Here is an 18,112-nt window from a genome sequence, read left to right on the forward strand (position 1 = left end):
TTGGGGAATGAAATGATGTGGTATGGATATATCATTAGACCAAAACTGGAAGAGACATGTGGAGTTAATCTATTTTCCTTACTGTCCACAGTTTTGAAATATGAAATTAAGATTCCTGATAGCAAATTCATAATTTATATATCTGTTGGAAGGCCATAGTTGAGAGCTAAACATCAAAGCCAAAAACGTGCAGAGTGACTCATGGAGAACAGCATCTTTGTCCAAGTCTGCATTTCATTATCAGCAATAAGAAACAATATCTGTTTCATTGTTTTATGAACTAAGAAAGAATCAGGTATAATGATGATGGAAGATAGACTCACCACTCCTCATCCTCAAGCTAACAATTTCAACTTCTTTTGTGAGTTTGGAAGGGTTGAGCTAGTGCTGTGCTGGCTTTTCAGTACTCCTTGATGGTAAATCCATACAGTATGTTTCCTCCATAGACCATAAAGTCCAGGTGACTCGCCTGCAATGGATTGTGCAAAATGCCATCCCAAGTATTGAACTCTGCAGTCTGATTCTTCTGTCTCTAATGCAACCAACGAAATCAAATGTGAGGTTTTGGAAAGCATCCTAAAACTCAGTTTTCTTCTCATTTTAGAAAGCAGTGGGATGCTTCCAAATTAGAAACTAAAGAACACAGGTGTAACACAGGGAAAATGCTTAGAATAGTATGAATGCCCTGACCCCAGTGATATATTATTGTCATCAGTAAGCAGTAAGCAGGAGAAGTGTATATGTGTCCATATATTTGTGCTGTAGGTGTATGTACATATACATTTTAACAAAAATGCTGTTTTGCTATCATTTGAATCTGTAGTATCTGTCTACATCAGTAGATAAGTGGCAGGTTTTTAGGCTTTACATTAGTCATACTGGTTTACCAGCCTCCTATTATATTAAGTTTATTCAAGATTTCTTTTCAAAAATAGAAATTATTCTGTGGTGACTCTACAATTGTCCAGAGCAAAGACTTGTTTTTCACCTTCAAAATTGTAGGTAGAATAGAGTATATGCTGGTGTATCTAAAGGACAGCCTTTGGAAATTGATGTGTGTGCCTGGCTCAGTGTTTGAAGAAGATACATGGTAGGAAAAGTATTAGTCAGATAGGGAAAAAAGCCAGACCTTCAGACTAGGAAACAGTACTGATGAGCTCTTATCCCTCTATAACTTGATTCTTCATTTTGTAAAGGTGAGAATTAGATTCTGGGTATGTCACAGTTCACAGTTGCATGATTCCAGTAGCTACCCACATGCACATAGTCCTCTTCCTCCTGTCTTCATCTTCTACATGCTTATCATTTCCATCTTTCTTATCAACTCCTTAGTGCGTGTTTAGACCTGGCGATACATGCAGTTCTTAAGAGGTATGTCAATATATGTTCTCACAAGTACATCGTATTTGAAAACATGTAATTGAATTGTTTGAACAGTGAATACATAAAACAAGCCTGTGCTGCCATTTTTATTGCACTAAAAAAAAAAATCTTAAGATATAATTATACTCATTCTTTCCATTAAGTTTATAAATACTAGAAAATTTTACATTAGGCACAAAAGAATAGATGAAGGCTAAATGAATTATCAAGGTATAAGACCAGGAGATTATCCCAAATCTTTGTTCCACATGTGGATCTCTATCTAGCTTTATTCACATCAGGTTCCTTCCACCCTCTACCCTTTCCCAAAAAGAATAAAATATACAGCTGGCAGGATGAGTCAGTGGATAAAGGTTCTGACTTCCAAGTCTGACAACATGAGTTCAATCTACCACACACTCACATACCACACACACACACACACACACACACACACACACACACACACACAGAGAGAGAGAGAGAGACACACACACCTACAAAAAATAAATAAGTGTAAAAATTAAGGACAGAGAAGTAGTAACAGAAGTAGACTAAAATGCTGACTTTAGAAAACAAGATGTTAAGAAGTACATGGTCTGTTCTCTTTCCATTCCTTTCTATGATGAGGTTTCATAGGAACACTGAGTAAAGATGAATCACTGAGTCAAGTCAGCCACCTTCTCTCCTTATGGCTTAAATATTCCATTGTTATACTCCAGTGTTAGGCAAGTAGAGATATGGGTTCTGAAGGAATCAGAACACAATTTACTTTTCTGCTACCCCCTTAGCTATAACATCGGCTTTGTAAATTGACTCACTATTTAACTAAGCAGGACATCTATCTCATTATACATAGAGGCACACAAACACAGGTTTGACAGTAATGCTATGACATTGATCAGATTTGATCAATGAAAGAAAGCCTGGGCTGACTCTAACCTGCACTGACCATGTAATTTAGTACCTGAATTGAAGTATTGGAGAATGAGAGATGGTCCTATCAATAATTGTATCAGGAATACAGATGGAAACAAGATATATAATCTAAATTAAACTCAGCCTTTATGACAACTCTAGTTGGATATAGTCATTCTATCTGACCAGAAACTGTCCATTCTCTCTGTTGCTCCCAACATTATGACCTGTACTTACTCATTGTAAGATATATGTTTTCACATTTACTGTGTGGGAAACATTGAATTATAATACTGGATAAAATATAAACCCAATCCCAAAAACTCTATTGATTCCTTTCTAGTTTTTCAAGTGTTAAAATGAAACATAACCAATGCAATTTCAAGAAAACACTCTTTTTTCTAAACAGCTTTTCGGTTCAGAAAGAAACTGGGCTCAAACTCCAGATTGTTAGGTTGTGTAAGCTCTTTTTGTTTGCTTATCATGTGTGAGAAGAAAGAAGGAGCTCCCGTGTCTTTAGAATGTGTACATTTACAAAAATACCCACACACCATGGAAATAAGGAGCAGTGACCACCCTGGGGGATTCTTTAATTTGAAGCCCATAGTGCTATGTCTTCAAGGTAACCAGGTTAGCAGCCAGGAGTCAGTGTGTGAGCTCTTCCCAAAGGCACCTGCTGGGAGTTCCCTTCTCCACCTGATAGTTACAGAGTGAGGTAAGGAGTTCTTTCAATGGTAGTTTATAATTCTCTATTTCTGCCATGGACAAGAAGAAAGCATTAAATTTTTATTTTCTGATCCAGAAAACACGGTATTGATTAAACATTAACAAAAGTCTTATTTTTCAGTTTTGAAGTTTATCTGTTTTTTATGAGAAAGGATAAATGATTTAACACAAAGCAAAAGATAATGAAAAAATAAAAAAAAAAAACCTTCCTAATAAATGGCAAGCAAGAACAATACTGAAAGGCTAAGGTGCATTTTGACTCCATGATGCAAAGTAAAATAAACTGATGTTTACAGTCCCATTAGAACATTCTACATTTTATGAACAATTAATACCGTTGATTAGAGTCCGCTAATGTCTTTTACAAACCTCATTATGGTTTGTTTCTGCTAGTTTCCCTTAAAGTGTTGTATGTTCCTTGCTTTAATGATATGAATCACAGTAATCATGAAATCAAGACATCCATTCATCATTGCTCTTCCCTTTTACAATCTACTAACGTTCTGGTTTTTAAGAATGGGCAGGTCTCCATTATCAAGTAGAAACAGAAAAGTAAGCAACACATGTAGGGACTTGTGCTCTGTTTTGTTATCTCTGCCAAAAAGTAGATGAGTTCCAAATGATAGAGTTGGACATGTTGTTACATAATAAATAGAGGGGCAGAAATGGATTGCCTTGCAGCAATAACAAAGCAACTCCCTATCTTTTATAATTCCAAGTGAAAGTAGAAACAATTGCCTTGAAGGGAAAACAAATACTGCTAGCTTGCTAAGGCTGGGTAGACAAAGGCTGTTCTGACCCCACTCAGTAGATGCATGTGGGAGAGAGAAGGTGTGCTCCTTTTCAGTTAAGACTTAAAACGCATGCTTTGCCCTTCATCTTTAAGGGTGCATACAGAATCACCAATATTAGCAAGCGGTGCATAGCCTATTCATTTAGTACCCAAACCTGGGTACCTTCAGGAAAGGAAAGATACCTATATGAATTGGTTTAATAATGCACGTGGATTATATTTAATAGATAATTATTTTCTCTAATCAGAACACAACTCTCAATCCACAGTGTTTCTGAGAATGCATGCCCCATTTTAATTAATAACTATTTTAGTTGTTCGCTGATCAGGTGTCTCATTTTATAAATCTTTATGGTCACCTCTTGTCAATTTAGCCTACTCTATCTCTTTACTCAGAAAAGATTAAGTAATTTCTGACAGACTTTTTATGCCTGAAAGCTGTGTGCAAGTCATTTAAGTTTTTTCTCTTTGCCACATGGCATGAAAGATACTGGTATATAAACTGTGAAATTCTTCTTCTTGAGCCCTTAGGAAAACACTGTACATTTCTCCACCCCCTAAAACTTGTTCGTTTGACGAGGCTGGCTTCCCAAGCACTAGAATTCGAATTGGGCTACCACACCCAGCTGTCTCCCCTATTATTATTACTCATTTATCTCTTGGAGGAGATAAAAAGCTAACAATCGAAGTAGCCTGATTAAAACAATTCCCTGAACTCATCCTTCTACAACATAGCCTTTTGGGATAAGTGTTTTTCTTCTGTTTTTGTCTACATTCAGGAACATGTTGGTCAATGTCTCTGGAATACTTAGTTTCTAGATCTTAATGGTGTATTTCTTCTCAAACTCTTATTTGAGGAGATATCTTAAAAATAATCTCTTCCACAGCCATGAAGTCAATTGTCCAAGGCTTATGCTACTATCTTCATTTTACTGATGCCATGGCCTGTTAAGATCATTTAAACATACTTCTAGGAGGGAAATCAAGGAAACTGGTGATGTATCTGTACTGCTGTGACAGAGTATAGGAGAACATGTTGACCAAAGAGAGTCACCTCAGTTACCTCCCATAATCCTTTCTACTTCCTCTACATATCAGATTGCTAAACATATAATGATTAAATTATACTTTATATATGAAGGTTTGTATTTGCTACAAACTGTAGTCTAAATTTTAAATCTAACCGTTGCACAATATAATCTTGATTCAATTCTGTTACCTGAAGGCAAATTTCTGCTGGAAAAAAAAATGTCTGCCTGAATGAAGCACATTTTCACGACATTTAACAAGTGTGGTACATTTATAAATTTATATGGGAATTGTGTACGTCTCTTCTACTGTTCAAGGGAGACTGCTTCTGTGTCCATGGATTAACACTGGTAATCTTGTAAAATCCTGTTTTGATTTTTCACATTGTAATGGCAGCCTAGATTCAGAGATATTGTTACAAGTAAAGACTCAACGAGCGCTGATAACTAATTGGATAAGGGGAGCCGAGACAAAAATGAGGGCACAGACTTGACACACAGGGGAAGGAAATGATAAGAGAGAACAGAGAGGACACAGCCGCATGTCCTGCTGCAGCTAATCGGAGCTGAGAAATGGCTGCCTCCCCTTTGTCTCTCAGACAATGCTGTCACTTTCCAGCTCATCTTACATCTGGCTCATGGGGGATTTTTAGCTTCAACTAAATTCACGATCTTTTCTCGGAGGGATGTTCTCATGGCAATTACAACTGCATGCTAACTGTGGAAAATATAGGCCTTCCCAAACTTATAAGCATGTTTCCCATTCATGTGGATACATACATACATCAATTTGGCATTTCCAATCAGTGGATGGGAGAAAATATGAATACAAATAAATAAATAGATATGTAGGTAGGTAGATAGATAGATAGATAGATAGATAGATAGATAGATAGATAGATAGATAGATAGATAGATAAGAAACCACTTTCTGTAGGAATTAACAGTTAGGTCCAGGCTGCTCATCTAACCTCAAAAGGGGCTTGAGCGCCTGAGAGTGAGCCACACTACTATGTGGAAAACTAGGATTTCTCCTGATGGTAAGGTCATTGAAAGTTCAGGAGAGGTTTTTTTTTCTTTTTTAAAAGATGGTCTAGCCCATAGTTTGGCTAGTAATAAACTTGGTCTAGTCCTCCTCTATAATTAAATTTTTGTTATTTGTTTTGCAAATGTAAAAAAACAGGATGAGTCTGTTTTTGTGGTAATCCTTTGATGAGTTTCTAAAGGAATATTTTGAGGTTTTGAGGTTTTGTTCCCCTCCTTGGATAATGTGAAGGATGAAGTGGAACACTGAGAACTTATGACTATGGATTGTGTGGTGTTTTGAAATGGGGAATTATATTTTTCTTTTGGCCCAAGGGTTGGGTTTTAGGAAGCCATTAAAGAATGTTGCTTTAAAGTGATGACCTTAGCACTGGGAAAATGGGTCATGCCCGGGGAGTGCCACTCAAGGACTATACGATGTTGTGCAAATTTCTGAGGCGTCTGTCCTGTACTTAGAATCACAAACAGAGGTCAGCAGTTCTCACAGAGTTCTGCTTCCAGCTTTCCTTGCATTGTATTTAAGAGCCAGGAGAGGGGTGGGTATGAAACTATCAAGTAAACTTTGGCTTAGCGAGGGAGGAAGCCTGGCAAACTTGAGTTTTCTACCCAGTAGCTATTTTATTATAAAGGAATCATCTAACTTGTGTGCACCTTAATCATCAGAGTGAGAGAACCCAATAACCACGATACTCATGCCTAGGAGTTTTAGAAAATGGAATGAGTTAACACGGCAAATATTACCCCTGTTTTATAGACACACTTACATTTTCATTGTGGCTTTTTAATGAAAATGCAGTACATAATTAGAACTTCATCTGCTGTATGCAGCATGTTTTTTCACTTACTTATTTTAAGACAAAGTTCTAGTTGATAAAAAAAAATTAGAACTTTAAGACCAACTATTTGATATTGGCAAGTATCTAAATGAGATTTGGCTGTCTTTGAATTACCCACAAAGATTTTCTTGCATCTAGTGTGTTCCACCCATCTTAGAAGCAACTGAGTTGAAAGTCTCTTAGCATTAAAATGACTTTCTTTGAAGCTGTTGTGAGGAGTAGCAGTCTAGGCTGGGATGTAAAGCCCTTTGTCACCTTGGTCAAGTTGTTACTGTCTGGGTTGTGAGGGTCAAGGGTATATTGACTGGATGGAGAAATTAATTAAAATTACAATAAGGCGTTCTTAGTTATGAATTCTGTGGATATGTGGCATATGGATTTCGTAGAGTTTATGTAATATGAAAACCCATCAATCAACTTTTTGTTTGAATGAAGATACCCACTATATTGTTACCTTTCAAAACTCGGCAGAGACCTAGGCAACACCCTAGCTGAGGAAGGTGCTAAAGAAAGTGAGTGGTAAGAAGGCATCAGCATTACAAAGAAGGTTGACAGAGGGAGACAAGGAAGGGAGATTTTGAACAGAAAAGAACACACAAGCAGTCAGTTGGCTCTAAGGAAAAAAATCACTAAGTGTCAAACTATTCCAGTGACCTCGTCTTAATTTCTAGTAGGAAGCTGCATGGTCAGGGTGGACCAGCCAAATATATAAGGTTGAAATGGAAATCAACTTCCCTACCAGCCAGCATCTAGGCTGCTCTTGGTTCACCTTGGCCATGACTTTCACCTTTAAGAGGCTGCAACAAGAGAGGCCTAAGGATATAGAAGCAAAGCTCTCACATCATCACCAACACCAACAAAGGGAAAAAAAAATAGCTTGGGAATTAGAGCTTCACTCATTAATGATCTCTGCCTTAAGGTGGATAAAGGGAAGGTGATTTTCAAAGCACATTTCAGCTTTCTCTCTCTCTCTCTCTCTCTCTCTCTCTCTCTCTCTCTCACTCTCTCTCTCTCTCTCTCTCCCTTCCTCCCTCCCTTCCTTCCTTCCTTCCTTCCTTCCTTCCTTCCTTCCTTCCTTCCTTCCTTCCTCCCTCCCTCCCTCCCTCCCTCCCTCTCTTCCTTCCTTCCTTCCTTCCTTCCTTCCTTCCTTCCTTCCTTCCTTCCTTCCTTCCTTCCTTCCTTTCTTCCTTCCTTCCTTCCTTTTTCTTCCTTTAAGTATAAAAGATGTTAGAATATCTGCCAACACTAGGTATTTATTCTTTCCTGAGTTTACTGCTCTCAGCATTCTGACAAGCTCCAAAAATAATGACCTGTGCCGTGTGTTGTTAAATGTTCAGTCAGACAGATAGATACAGATGGATGAGTGCTACGCTGCACAAAGGCAAGTCAGCATTATTTAATCAATGTTTGTTTGATCCGTGTAAAGCAAGTATAAATGTAAGCTGCGTCCCATCTGTCCTATCATCCATGTGAAGCCAGCCTCGTTTTTAAAATTTGATTTCTTATGTAATTGTCCCAGAGTGACACAGGATGATAAGTTGGGAGGGAAGGATGGTCGTGCTTAGATGTGTCCCGGCTAAGATGCCATTCTTTTGTATTCTGGACTGTCAGGCAGCCTTGTGTCATAGTACCTACCAACTGGTAGTTAGCAGTGCACTTTTGGTTCCCTCGTCTAGGTTTGAATGTAAATGTCTCAGTTGCTCACACAGGTTTAACTAGGTTACTGAGCAACAGTTAGCACACTGCCTGTCCGTGAAGGCCTTCAGCAGTCACACTTTCCTTCCATTTTGTCATCTGCCAAACTGGAAAGGAAGAGAAGGGGGGGGCAGGGAGAGAGAAACAGAGAGTTCGAGAGAAGGAGAGAGAGAACGAGTGAGCTATCTCCTAACGGTTAAGAATTAATTTTCTTAATTTAACTTAATTGTTATATTTGTTCTAAAACATAATGCCCTGGTATCCATTACAATTCTCCAGTTAGCTCCAGGTTTTCTTCTCATGGGATATAGTTTCCTATTGGATGTAGCTTGTTCTTCCACTGTTTAATTTTTTAAAAAACTTTTTATAATTTTATCTTTTTATTTTCTAAATATTTATTTATTTATTATATGTAAGTACACTGTAGCTGTCTTCAGACAGATCAGAAGAGGGCATCAGATCTCATTACAGATGGTTGGGAGCCACCATGTGGTTGCTGGGATTTGAACTCAGGACCTCTGGAAGAGCAGTCAATGCTCTTAACCACTGAGCCATCTCTCCAGCCCTTTAAAAAACTTTTTAATTAAGCAATTAAACCTGAATGTAATTTTGAAATCATAGTTGAGCTACCTACAAAACTCACCTTATATCCACACAGTATTTAGTGTAGATTGCTTTTGCTTGAACTAAGACATTACACAAATATGTTGAAAATTAGAAAATATGAGAAAAAAATCCTAAGGGATAAAAGGAGTTAAACATGGTAAACACAATGATACATGGAAACAATATAATAGTCAAGAGAAAAACAATTCAATCCTTCCTTCTGTGACGTCACACATTATTTTGTCACTGCGATGGTGTTCACTAGCTTCTATTCCTCACTGTCATTGTTTGGATTGTACAAATTGCCCTGACATTGGCTGTGGTGTGTTATAAGGAAACAGGTAAAATCAGAAGTGTTCTTTAAGATGGGAGCACATAGGTAGAGAGTCAAAAGCAGGGAATGCGTGCAGCAAGCCGGGAAAAGACCAGTCATCCGCAAGTGTGTGCATGGGTCCAGTCAGGAAAGACAAGGCAGGAGTACTCTAGACAAATTCTGTTCACAGCACCGGAAGGTTTGTTCACAGCACCGGAAGGAATATTGACCTAAAATAACTTGTAAACTCCAGCAGCAGAGAAAGAAATGGAAAAGTAAGATAGTTCCCCGCTGCTCCAATATTAACAGAACTTCTGTGTTGATGCTTTTCATTTGTGTCAATGTTAGTGCTAGTTAATGACTCTCACAATATTGGTCAGTGTGCACTATGCAGGTTCTGTTAGTGTTCGTCTTCACAGATAAAATCATCTTTATGAAGTGTGGCTTTGGAATTTCTTTTTAAATCGTGGCTATTCCTGTGATAAATGCCTTGATACTATATTTTTCAGTACTGATGTTGTGTGTACTGGTTTGTTTTGTTTTCTTACAGTCAATTGACCCTGGCCAGCAGTTCACGTGGGAACACTCAAACTTGGAAGTAAACAAACCAAAGAACAGATATGCAAATGTCATTGCATATGATCACTCCCGGGTTCTCTTATCAGCAATAGAAGGTAAGAAAATGCATACATTATTCAAATTGTTGTTTTCTTGCTTTAAGTATTTGCATGAGAATGTAGTATTGACTGGACTGGCAGCCATCTATGAAAACATTTGCCTACAACCCAGGCTCAGTGTATTGGCACCTTTACTTTCTTACATAAATGAGTCACTCACAAGAAAAGTTGTCTCTGCTACAATCACAGACGCATCCCTCCATGGAGACTTGATCATTTACTGATGTTTCTATGTGGGGAGCAATGCCCAGCTTACCTATGGTTGTTGATAGTTATGAGCAAACTGGCAATTTTACAAAGGGGCCTGTGCACTAGTTATGTATTTTAAAATTAAGGAAAGGGGGTGTCTGTACATAAATCTGGGTATGCTTACCGAGACAGCTTAAACTTAGGAGTCAATATTGTGGTGATTAACAGAAAGTAAGCACCTTGGGATGTGCAGGCCATGGAATCTTTTTAATCTTCCTCTCACAGTCAGGAGTGCATTCCAGAGGGGATGATGGATGGAGAAGGTTGAGGAAGGTTGCTCCTCTGCAGCCCCAGGAGGGTGGGGTCCACTTCCCTCCTCCCAGTAATCTCATTCCCTGCATGTACCATACTAAAAACATTTGGAGTTCATTCCTGACAATCAGAATTTCAGTAGTCCTTTAGTCTATAGAAGAACACTAGATTGAAAGGCTACTTAATCCTTTCACACGTCATAACAGGCAACCTCAGCTACCACCTGCCTGTTACCTACAACATTGGTTAGCAGTGGCACCCAAAGTTCTCTGTTTAATCTCTTGCAGTTGCTTTAGAAATCATTGGCTTCTGATTAATCCTTTCAGGAATTTGCAGTGCAAACAGTCACATCTATCTATAGTGATTCAAATCCTTGTTTTGTTTTTTTGTTTTTGTCCTTTTTTTTTTTCTTTTTGAAAAAAAATAAGAACAAAAACAAAAAAACAAAAAACTATAGTAGTCACCACCTTATCTCATAGCTCTTAGCTTGAAAGCTCTCTTGGGACCAGACAATTGGTTTAGCAGGCAAAGCCCTATACTAAGGACCTGAATCCAATCCCAGGATTCACACAGTAGAAGGATGCAAGTTGACTTCTGACCTCCACATCAACACTATGGCACTTGCCTGCACAGGCACACACACAAATAAAATATAAATTGAAATTGTTAAAGTACTCTCGGTGAACATAAAATACAACAATATATTAATTTGTAGACTTGGAAGTAAAATACATCTTTCTGTTCTTTGACTAAGCTTACAAGTGCAACCAGGTTTGGCTCAAATTGGCCTTATGTGGTATTGGTGAACCATAAATTCTATCGCATTAGTTTTGATGTTGGAAAGTATGGTAATGTCTCTTACTAGTGACCAAATACAGTAATGTTTAAATGTCAACCTTCTGCCATCCTAAAAGCATTAATTAACTACTAAGTATCACCTGTGCCAGCTGAGGCAGGATCAGGCCACATTTTGAACTAATTCTTGCTGAGTCTTGTTGAGAAATTCAAGCTGATGTTTGTGCATGGCTGAACATAGGCTTCTCATTTTAGCTCTACAAATCCGTTTTAAATGGGAAAAAAAGCAAATAGTACTTTCTTATCTATAAAATCTATAGTAAATTAGGAGCAAGACTAAATCAGAAATAAGTCTTTCTTTAAATAGCCAAGTAATAGATAGATAGATAAACAGACAGACAGACAGACAGACAGACAGACAGGGATAAAACAGGACACCCTAGAGAGCCTCTTGCCAGCCTTTTCTGTCTTTAGTAGCATTTCCATGTGTTTTTGCCACATTGCCATAATTTTTCTTAACTTATTAGTCACATTGTCACAAGAAAGGCTATTGAGATGGGGTGGGGTAGGGTGGAACTCATGTGCATTTATTATGACAGAAACTGCTGTCTATTTTATTCTTAGGCCATTTTTACAGTGTAGAAACAAAGGTATTTGACTCAGACTAAAACCTACCTTTTTATAACGCTATGCCCACAGATATACCCTAAATCTAGATCTGACCTAGAAACCAAAAATCTCTCAATGTTCTGTTATGCAAAAGGTTAGAAGAATGTAATTGAAATCTGTGGGCTAGAGAGCTGAAATCTGGATTATGACTATGAACAGCATTTTATTATTGACCAAGTCCCCCTAACCTGGAAGTACTCCAGACGACAGTCATTTAATCTGTGTCAGTCTTAGACTGGAGAGTGCTGTGCACAGGAACTGCATAGGAAGCCACTAACTGGCATGCAGCTTGGACAGCCCTGATTCCAATGAAAATGGGAACTGACATTAGCTCTGTTTATAAAAGCTAATATGACCTACCTCTGTCTCCTAACTGTAGTCATGGTGGGTAGGGGTTTTGTTCAGGATAGCTTTGCAATCCATTTCCTTGTGGTGTTAACTGCTCTTTTCATAATACTTTGCAGAATATCTGACAGACATTAGAGAAAAAATAGAAATCAACACAGTGACTTACACTGTCTTTATCTTGTTTAATACTATAATTATTTATCCACCTTCCATTGATAATATGAAAAGGATAAAAGCTGAAATTCTATGTAGCTTCAGCGTGCTTCCTGAGCTGCTTGGAAACAGTGATATTAACTTGTACTGAGAAAACCCAGAACAAATCCAAACAGTCAAAATGCAAATGGTTGTCAATTGTTGCACATCTGGGCAAAACTAGGTGGAGAAACACAGGTGAATTTTTGACAAGGCATGTGCCACTCTGATAACCTACATATAAGCAGTTCTAGTGAGAAAATTGTGGTTCCTGAACAAAAGATGTAACAGCAGTTAGCTTAATGATTTAAGTTACTCTCAAATAAGATCAAATTGAAGCACATACTTATGTGCACATACACACAATATAAAATCACCGTTAACTCTTATACAATGTGTAAAAAGTTCCAAAGCTGTACTTTCTTTAACATATTGAAAGCACACAATGGAGAAGAAGAAACCTGACTCTGAGACATTCGTTGTTCCTTATCTAGGTAACCTTAACTCCTCTGAGATCAGTTTTCTCAGTTACAGCCTCTCACTTTCCTGGCTGCTGAGATCTAGAGTGTTCTTCACAGCAGTTACTGTGTTTACTCTAACTTACAGTTAGCAAAATGCTATTACCAGTATGTTACTTGATATTTAGTAGTATACACTAGTTAGGGAAAAGGGCAATGTAGACAGGGGGTAGCCCTGTGCCCAGTGGAGCCCAGCTCCTCCCATCACCAACAGCACTTTCCTATGCAGAAAATTTGACTCCAAACACCTGGTCTTAGCCTTTTGCCCCCAAATTCATTTTATTATTTGGCACTAGGTTTAGAGTTAATTTAACCATTGTATGTTGTAAGCTCATTTTTCTAGGTTATGCTATAACTAACCTGAAACTATGCCTTAGCATCAGAAATTCTAACTGAACCAAATGCATCTGTCACAACCTTATACAAGTACAGCCATGTTCATCAGTATCTAACTGATTCTGTTGAGCAATCTCTCCTTGGATGCATATATAGCTTCAGGATCTTTTAAAATATTTTTTTTAACAAAATCAGTATATGGCAAGTTTTTATCACAGTGTTTTATAATTTTCAAGAATTAATCTTTACTGTCTTAGGTAAAACAAATTTCTATTCTGAAACATAATTCATCTTCACTGGCATCAGTGTTAACTTTTCATAGAACTATTATAATTATCATTTAAGAGCCATATTGGCAAAGACTTTTTTAAAAAGATGCATCTAAGCCTAAATATATGACAATATTAAAATCCTACTTTTCAGTGCAACAATAAAAACAAGAAATTAGAGTAGGCCTGATTAGTTGTATGTTTATTATATGTTAGGAACTAGGCCACTGATTATTATCTTTACACTGTTCAGATTATCCTGAAAAGGCAATTATCATCTGAATTTACAGATGGTAAATAGAAATATTAATAATGTAAATATTGGTCTGGGCGCTGGCTCAGTGAGTAATGTGCTTGCTACACAAGCATGAGGATTTGAGTGTTAATCCCTAGAACTGATATAAAATCAGGCCTACCAGCTCATGTCTGTAATCTCAAAGTTCCTGTGGCAACACAGGAGGCAGAGACCGGAGATTCTGCAGGAATTCATGGTAGGCTGGCATATGCAGTGTACTCACAAACAAGAGGCCCTCTCCAACAAGGACATTTACAGAGGGACACAGACATGCCTGCACTTTCACACATATGCAAACACATCACACTCATAGACATAACAGCATAGCATACACAAGAAGTACACTTTATACAAGGAACAGACTTTTTTTTACTGCTAAAAGATGTAACAAAGCCAAAAGCCAAAAATCTAATATGTCAGCCAAACTTGAAGCTGCCCTTACCCCAACATCCCATGTGGGGTCACGCTACTTTTGTGGTTGTGGTGTTTGTAAATGTTAGCACAGGGTCTTATTTATAATCAGTTTGGCTTTGGCTGAAATGACTGTCAAGGAAATTTGAAATATTTAAGAAGAACTGTGAGAGCTAAAGTTCAGTTTTATTTTTGAAACTCCATGCAAAAGGAATTTTTCCAAACAACAAACAGCACATGGATATGGGTTTAGTAATTTGCTTAATAATTCCTTTTAAGATAGATTGGGAAGAACTCTGAATAAAGGCATGAGATGAGGTTGGAACATAAGTCCCAATTTATAAAGCTACAAGACTTATTCATGCCACTTAGCACAGTCAACAGGGAGTGTTTGGAAAAAACAGGAACTCTTGCTAATGTGATGCACACAATGAGTCTACCTGAAACAAAGAATACCCCCCCACACACTCTATTTCCACACTCATTTGGGGGAGTTCCTTTGTGGGGGTTACCAATTCAGATCATAGTGATTTATTTTAATTTTCTTATGGATGGAGCATATATTTAAAGTTTTAAAGCAAATATTTATATTCACTCCCTTTCATGAGTACCATCTTTAACTAGCCCATAAATGAATCTCAGAACTTCCTAGACTCTTCTTGTTCCTTAAAAGGTAACTGGAGGAGTACCTTGGTTTCCTTGACCATGTTATGCATACCTTCTTCCTCAAATCCATAGAAAGAATAACTGAATCAATATAAGATCCTAACAGGGCCCGGCACCAATAAAATACCCAATAAATACTAGACTCTACCATCATTACTGCTATGCGTTTTATACTGTTGTACGCACGTTCTTTTTCACTAAGTTTTTTTTATATGATCTATGGAAAAGTTAACAATATCCAAATGAGAAAGCTGCATGTATTTAGAGTAGTTTATAAAGAAAAAGAAAATATTAGCTCGTGATAAATGAAAACCAGACCTGTAATAAAATTACAGATTTCAACAAGGGGAAAAATGTTTTCTTTAAATGGAGGTACAGAATATATCATCTGGTGTTAGATTTGCATAATAAGAGCAGTTAAAAATCCTAGTATAAATAATGCGGATGACAGATGATGTGACAACAATGTGATTATTTGTGAGATGGGAACTTAACAGCTTTAAAATGAATGAGCAGCTCACAAAGTCAGCACTCCTGAGATAAATCTAACTAAGAGCAGTTGATGGAAACCAGAAATAACAAGGAGGTTTTCAGTAACAGTGATTTTTTTTTTCCCCCTCGCCCTTATGAGATAGATACATTGCTTCAGTCCTAGTGAGGCCTCACTTCTGTAGTTGCTCCTGTACCAAGTCACTCAACACTACTGTCCACACACATTTGAGGGTTTGCCAACTTTATATCATGCCCCTATTGTGAAACAGGGTGTTTTATCAGGCCTTCTATAGAAAATTGATGCCTCTTCAATAAGTAAGATCATGTCACTATTTTTATTCCATATATTTTTATTTTTTCATATACTATACCTTTATTTCATTCTTTGCCTCTCAGTGGCCACCCAGTTCCTTCCCATCGTCCTCCCCACCAATCCATAGACTGTTTCTCTGCAGCTCCCCACCACCAAAAACAAAAACAAGAAAACAAAACCAAAAATGGTTTTGTCTAGCCATAAGGAATGGAAATGAGCAAGAAGTAGCTAAAATGAGCAGCTCGAGGAAGAGAGAGAGAGAGGAAGGAGAAACCTAGAAATCCTAACTGCTTCCTAGGCGTGTGTGGCAGCAGCTGTGGGTCCCTGGCAGAGAGCAGTTCTTCCTTTTGCTGGAGGCTCAAATGAATGAAGGTTAGTTAGGAGGCATGACAGACAGAAGGCTGGCATATGTTCTTTATCACCTTTCCCTGCCTCTCCCTAGCCCCAGGGAATAATCTGTGAGCCCCTTCTGTAGGGTTTACTTAACACTTAAATTCTATTTAAAAGACAATAGAAGCTGATGGAAAGATGGTTCCCTGAATAAGAGTCTACACTGCTCTTGCAGAAGACTGAGTTTGGTTCCCAGTATCCATGTGGATGGGCAACTCTAGATCCAGGGTATCTGAAGTCCCTGATTTCATAGGGTGCTCATGTGCAGATAATAAGTGAATTAAATTAAAACAGAACAAATTTTATTAGACTATGTACTTCATTTTTCTAGAAACCCATTTTCATGAGTTCCATCCAATTATTTGTTGGGTTGAGCTCATTTGTCTTACAGTGCCCACAGCATCAATCACTGATGGAGGCAGACAGCACGGTTCCTGTAGCACTTCCAGGCTTTCGGTGTTCATGTTAATTATGTACAAAAGTGACACAGTGCAATTCTTTCTTTTATTTATTTTTTTAAATACATAAGTCTATTTTTTTTTTTTTGAGCAGCAGTAAAGAAACATAGCTTAATTTGTCCCAAGGAGCAAGCAAGATGGGATTTTCAGCCTTAGAAACCTACAGCAATTTCCCAACTTCTGACTTATTAAAATCCATCTAATTACAGCTGTTTGGATGACATTTTCCCTGCATGGGCTGAGCGACTGGTGTAGAAATGTGCTGTTACCCACTTTGTATTTTAGCTGGCAACACAGAGAAGAGAAGATATATTTTTTAAGTGATGGTTGCTAGTGATATTGGCTTGCTTTGTATAGCTCTTTACTGAGTAAGCCAATATTGAGTCAGAAAGCCCTGGAAATGAGTTTGCTCTCTGTCCGCAGTATCTTATTTCATCATGTGATGTTTGTTATTTTACTGTACACTGAGCCACACTATGTTAATAAATCCACACCTCATTATTCTGAGGAGATAGGCAGGTGTGTCTCCTATGATGTTTCTGATATTAGAATTTAGGCATGGTACACATATTTCTGCTGTCACTAAAAATAATTTTATTTCTCTATCAATTATTTTTAGTACAAAGTTTGAAAGGAGAATCCAGAGTCGGAATTACTTTTTATCAATAGATAAAATGAGATAGGTTTATTTTGTTTACTTATTGCCATTGATTATAATATCCATGTGGCATTTTAGAAATTGCACATGCATTTCTTTCACTGGACTCATAAACAGTGTTGGCTTGATGGTGTTATAACAATAATGTTCATATATTATCGATGGAAACTGATGATCTGAGTGATTTTTTTTATAACATGTGGCTCCTACAGGCTACCCATGCTAGGTTCTGATTATCTCATTACTAGATGAAACTTTTTAATAATTGCTCCCTTATGAATATAAGTCATAGCTGCAAAGCTATGTGACCTAAGAGCTGCTTTTCCCCTCCTGGGAAAAGTGCTCACTAACAATAAATAAGTTTCTTCTAGCCAAGAGACTGAGTTTCCCCTCGGCCTGTGGTTACTCTTGCTGCTGTGTACTTAAAGTCAGACAGACTGGCTAGTTCCTTTTCTGGGGCCATTTGCAAAGCTCTCGTACAAAGCGTAGAAGGTCAGACAACAGAGCAAAGAGCACAGTGAGGAAGAGACCCTGCTTTCCAGGCTCTGTGCATGGGATTCATTCTCCCATCAACTCTAAGGTTAACACAGTGGCCACCCAGCAAAGAATGCTTCTGAAAACAAATTGTGAACTTTGCAAAACTAATGAGAAATCAGATTGCAGCGACATCAGGAAATCCAGAGATCCTGCCACTTTGGAAGGAAATATTTGATCTCTGGTGTATTGCAAGGAAAATCCTTCACGTTAGCAGTTCTGATGTAGCAAGTAGTGGTTGCCATGGCACAAGAGAAAGGAGAGACTAC

General features: G+C 37.8%; 1 protein-coding gene across 25 annotated transcripts in view; it reads left to right on the forward strand.

The window, feature by feature from the left end:
* Positions 1–18,112, forward strand: part of Ptprd (protein tyrosine phosphatase receptor type D) — a 2,287,128-nt gene that overhangs the window by 2,205,177 nt on the left and 63,839 nt on the right. For all 25 annotated transcript variants that reach the window (XM_085839214.1, XM_085839210.1, XM_085839224.1 and 22 more), the window contains one exon: positions 9,872–9,995. In XM_085839214.1, coding sequence (XP_085695340.1) covers positions 9,872–9,995 — 124 coding nt within the window. The remainder of the gene's footprint in view (positions 1–9,871; positions 9,996–18,112) is intronic.

The sequence above is a fragment of the Mus caroli genome, unplaced genomic scaffold (assembly GCF_978045245.1).
Source record: "Mus caroli unplaced genomic scaffold, Mus_caroli_1 scaffold_6, whole genome shotgun sequence".
Taxonomy (NCBI): domain Eukaryota; kingdom Metazoa; phylum Chordata; class Mammalia; order Rodentia; family Muridae; genus Mus; species Mus caroli.